The sequence below is a fragment of the Ziziphus jujuba genome, chromosome 1 (genome assembly GCF_031755915.1).
Source record: "Ziziphus jujuba cultivar Dongzao chromosome 1, ASM3175591v1".
NCBI lineage: Eukaryota > Viridiplantae > Streptophyta > Magnoliopsida > Rosales > Rhamnaceae > Ziziphus > Ziziphus jujuba.
In genome coordinates this window covers 43,302,569-43,307,393 of record NC_083379.1, presented here as the reverse complement: position 1 = coordinate 43,307,393, position 4,825 = coordinate 43,302,569, and the positions used below count along the sequence as shown (strand labels likewise).

Here is a 4,825-nt window from a genome sequence, read left to right as displayed (position 1 = left end):
AAAAGAAAAAAAAAATACAGAATATAAGTAATCTCACTTTTGGCATCTTTTTATAAGCCATAAATAGTGGAGAACTAGTTTTTCTTCCCCTTTTTATTTGTTTGAAAATACTGTGGAAATAATACTAAAAAAATAAAGAAATAAATAAATAACAACAACCACAACAACAACAGAATGCAGAAGCACAACAACTTTAGTCCTGCAAAAGTTTAAAGATTTGCCTATGTGGTTTTCAACAAGAATTCAACTAAATTCCTCATGGGAAAAAAACATCAACCAAAGCTTGAAGCACAAATTAGCTGCATTGCATTGATCTTTTCCAACATTCTTGAATTGAAGGACATGACTTTTATGAATGTACCTGAGAGTCATAACTATTTTTTTTTTCAGAAAAGTGGAAAGATTTTTGAATGCATACATATACAAGTCAAATTGTTAATCATTAAAATTTATTTAAGGCTTTGTTTTTTACTTGCAAGTTGCAAGTTGCAACCGTATTACAGCCAAAAAGTTGCTTCCATTTGAGTGCATGCATTGGAACAATGTCGGATACAAACTATTGCTTTGCCAAACTACTTCTTTCATTAACTTGTAGAGAAGTCAGAAGGCAAACACCTAATATTTCACCAAATCACTTCAAACTGATTTGATTTCTAGGAAATTGACCTTACATGCTTTTATCTGAAGGTTGGCTATAGCTAGGTAGGTTTCCTTGATGATTCCCTAGGAACAATACTGAACAACTTGCGGTTGAAAATTCTATGGGGGACTGTTTAAAGCAGAGAATCTGAGAAAAAGATGTTATTCTTCAATAGTTTTCATTTCATGTTCTTGTTGATTATGATCCATATGATGTGAGTTTTGGAAATGCTTCTTTTCATCTACTACGTATATATATATTCCCACAATAAGATTTCCGCAGTATTTTTCATGTAGAGTAGAATCCTTGAGCTATTGTAAATCACATTAGTTGTATGCAAAACGATAAATCCTTATGCGTTTTTCAAATACAAACAGCCAAATCATATATTGAATAAATTCATATAAGTACACAACCACCATATGCATTAGAACCTGATTCCCTCTCTAGCATTATGTCACTATATGATTCTTCCTATAATGCTATGCTGGATTTGAGAATGCGCTATATTTAGAGCCATAAAATTTCTTGATGGGTTCCTAGCTAGGCATGTAGGACTCTCAAAGAATCTCTTTCCATAGTACAATTTATTTTATTAAGATAAAGATCATCAGCATTGACACAAAAATAGATGAGGGTCGTCAAGCTAAAGAGCTTAAGAAAATGAAATTAATATCAAATTTTAGATAACAATTATAATGTTTGCAGCTTCGTTTTGCCGACTCATCAGCTTTGCTTCAAAATTTTCAGAAAAAAATATATAAGATTCTTCTACAACTGAGCTAAAATATTTATTCCTAAAACAATGACCTTAAACACGGTAACCTGTAAATGTAAATCCCCTTCCCACAATCTCACCAGCACAAAACCAGGCATAGCACTCCAGTCCAAACAGAGCAATAATTCCAGCATTTTCTACCTTCAGTGCATCCCTGTTTTTTATTAGCTGCTTGAAATGGTAAACTTCCTTCTGGAATGATTCATAACGACCAGGAATGCTGTAGATGATAAGAAGCGAGTTAAATAGTTAGTGCAAATAAAGGATAAGGATAACAAGGTCACCATCCTTATACACATTTACAATCCATAGCAGAACAGAAACATGAAGAAACCAACTTTAAGTTCCAAAAATAGACCCCTAATCATATAAATAGCTAAAAACAAATGCATTCAACAGCTACTCTGTAACCATAAATGCAAAAATGTTCATTGTTACCTCCCCACATATATGTATATTACTTACGAGTATGCATATATATATATATATATATATATTCATATATGCTAATAGTTGTCAATCTCAACATGTTTTATTTTAGCTGAGTGCTTGACAATCACTCACAATTACAAGATACTTTTCCAAACACTTCACCAGTTTTTTTCCAACATCATAATCTTTGAAACATAAATATAAAATTAAAATTAAGCCTTTACGTAAAACCTCCCGATACATGATCAACCCAACATTACAAATGTTGTCTCCTGGAAACTCAAAGACATCATTATTCACTAATTTCAACTCCCAGCGTTATTGAAACTGCACACTATTCAGGTCCTAAGTTTTGCTTACCGCCAAAACAATATCTTTCTGGACAAAATAAGCAAGAAAAATGCAGATTTCATCGGTTTAGACCTGAAAAACTTGGGCCAATAGACTATTAATGGTCACGTTCCAGATGAGAGACTTCCGGAAGATTGAAACATAAATGGCAAGAATTGCGTAAACCTACTATGACAAACCCAGGCCCAAATGAGAATTCCAAGAACCTATAAACAGTAGTGACAATTGGATTACATGCCACGTGGCATGTTGAAAACAGAGAATTTTCACAAAAAAATGCACCATGTAAGGAAGCTTATAATATTTGAACAAGAGAAAAAAAAAAAAAAAAAAAAAAAAAAAAAAAAAAAAAAAAAAAAAAAAAAACCTGGCAAGACGAGTATAAAACAATTGTTTTGCTAATGTTTGACACTTCTCAACGGTGGGTGGCTCCTGGATATACTGCTTGTTTCTCTCTAACAGCTGCTTGAAGTAGGCATTACCCAACTGCGCTGATTGAGCCAACTTTGTTCCCAACTGAGGCAACTTCGATGCCATGGCCTACCTACGCAAATACAAACAGCTAGAATTTTAAACCACAAATGGTAACAACTTCTGATATCCTCAAAAGGAAAGTGAACGTTGGCATTATGTATCTGAGCATATAGAAAATAGTTTAAACTGGCATACCCTGGGAAAAACCATATAAATTTTAATGAAAGATCTTAATTGCTCTGCTTACAATTCCAATGAAAACACTTTTGAATTCAAAAACAATCATGGAAAAATTATATGTATGTATGTGTTTGTGTTCACACTTCCATACGATTATAAAACAATTGGCATATTCATATTTAAAAAAAAAAGCTCATTATTATAATTCACAAAGTAACGATTATCAAACAATTGCACTAAATCTCAAGATTTTCCAGAGGCCTTCAACCCTCTTGTGAACTGAAACTTACACACAAAGTAATTTGCTACAATAATTTCTTGTTTGTTTTCTTTTGTTTGTCTAAAATTTTCTTAGGCCACTGGAATGACGTAAATAATCGACATGATCAAACATAAAAGTGAGAAAGAAACAAAAGAAGATATTTTTATATAAATATAGAGCAAAATATGATATAAATACCTACTTTCTGCTATATATCCCAAAAAAAAAAAAAAAAAAAAAAAGAAACCCTAATATATGAGATAGTGATGACACAGAATATATTATATATATTTTTGCTTTAGAATAGAGGATCAATTAAATGCCTGCCTTTAATCCAAAAAACAAAAAAAAAAAAATTATGCTTGCCTAATTTATTATTATTCTCACATTTTTCTTCTTTTTTCTTTTTTTATTTATTGCAATAAACATACACGTGCAGTAATATACTTTTATATTTTGCATTAAAAAAAATCTAAAATTCGTTTTTTTTTTTTAAGGAGATAAAATTCATTTTCTGAATGGGGATGGTATATTAGAATGTAATTAAAGAAAAAAAAAATTTCTTCATTAATTGAAAAATGTAAAAGAATTGAAGCCTACCTTAATATTTTATTCTTTATTCTTTGTTCTGTTTTCTTTTTTTTTTTTTTTGGGGGGGGGGGGGGGGGTGGGGGGTTGGTTCATACTTAATATTTTATTCAAATCATTGTTTTTGTTACTTTCATATAATAATTTTATTAAAATTGAAAATAAAAAAGTGCAAAGGCGCATGGTAAATTGGTAATGAGTAGATGGAAACGGAACTGAACTAACCCAGCGGGATTCAACTGTTTTGTCGCCGGAGAGGACCAGCTCCGACGAGTTCGGCAACTGCGATGGCGGTTTAAGCTTTTCTTCTTCTGGACTGCGAGGCAGCCACACTGTGAATGCCAAGCCAAGCTGAGAGAATCCACTGGGTCAGTAGGACGGTGGCGTTGGTTGCTTGGGTCCCACAAAATCTTCAAAATTGGAGATTAGTTGTATCTGACTTTTTCCAACTAAAACAACAAGTGCGCAAGTTTACGTGGCAGATTTTTAACGGCAGAGTTCACTTTAAGTAAAATAGGTGGGGCCTAGGAAATTCTAGATTTTATCCAACTTGCTTCACTACACAATATTCTTTTTTTTTTATTTACCAAAAAAAAAAAAAAAAGGTACTCTTAATTTATCCACAAAAAAAAAATATATATATATATATATATTCTCTTTTTTTTTTCCCATATATTAAGGAAAAAAAAAAACTCTTATTAGCATATGTTCTAAAAAATAAAGAATTACATTTAATTCTCTTATGAACTATTTTAAAAAAATAAAACCACCAATTATAACAGTATTTTAATATGAAAATAATATTGAGGCATCATATTTCAAGCATAAGAATTGTACTGAAAGCTCCAATTAAATCTATAAAAAATATATCAAAATGTTGTTTACATTAATTTATATTTAGTTAGAGGCATCTTTTTAAAAGTTTATTTTTTTATTATTAAATTATATTAATATATTAATCAATAAAGTAAATTTGGAATATTAAATTTAAAGATTGAAAATAAAATACACCGTAACCAAGACAAAATCAAACTCACATAGCCATTGGCCCTATTTTCAATGGAGTCCAATACAACCTTTCCGATGCAAGCAGATAAAAATAAATGTGGTTAACAAATAT

At 31.0% G+C, this 4,825-nt stretch overlaps 1 protein-coding gene across 5 annotated transcripts; it reads right to left on the bottom strand.

Moving 5' to 3' along the window:
* Positions 1-1,295: 1,295 nt before the first annotated feature.
* On the bottom strand, positions 1,296-4,237 carry LOC107404101 (uncharacterized). 5 transcript variants are annotated; one of them, XM_060819035.1, is made up of 3 exons: positions 3,922-4,237; positions 2,569-2,745; positions 1,296-1,638 (listed from the first exon to the last, which is right to left on the bottom strand). In XM_060819035.1, exons 2-3 carry the CDS (start codon positions 2,736-2,738, stop codon positions 1,452-1,454), a joined length of 357 nt encoding a protein of 118 aa, XP_060675018.1. In that variant the 5' UTR covers positions 2,739-2,745; positions 3,922-4,237; the 3' UTR covers positions 1,296-1,451. The 5 variants fall into 5 exon arrangements, with proteins under 5 accessions (XP_060675018.1, XP_048333879.1, XP_048333870.1 ...); XM_048477922.2 differs by having other exon boundaries at positions 2,569-2,741; positions 3,931-4,237; XM_048477913.2 differs by having other exon boundaries at positions 3,931-4,234.
* Between the last annotated feature and the right edge of the window lie 588 nt (positions 4,238-4,825).

Excerpts from the sequence above, each read along its gene's own strand:
- LOC107404101 (XM_060819035.1), bottom strand. The coding sequence starts at position 2,738 with ATGGCATCGAAGTTGCCTCAGTTGGGAACAAAGTTGGCTCAATCAGCG. Across the intron at positions 1,639-2,568 it reads TTTTATACTCGTCTTGCCAG|CATTCCTGGTCGTTATGAAT; the intron begins GTTTTTTTTTTT and ends TATCATCTACAG.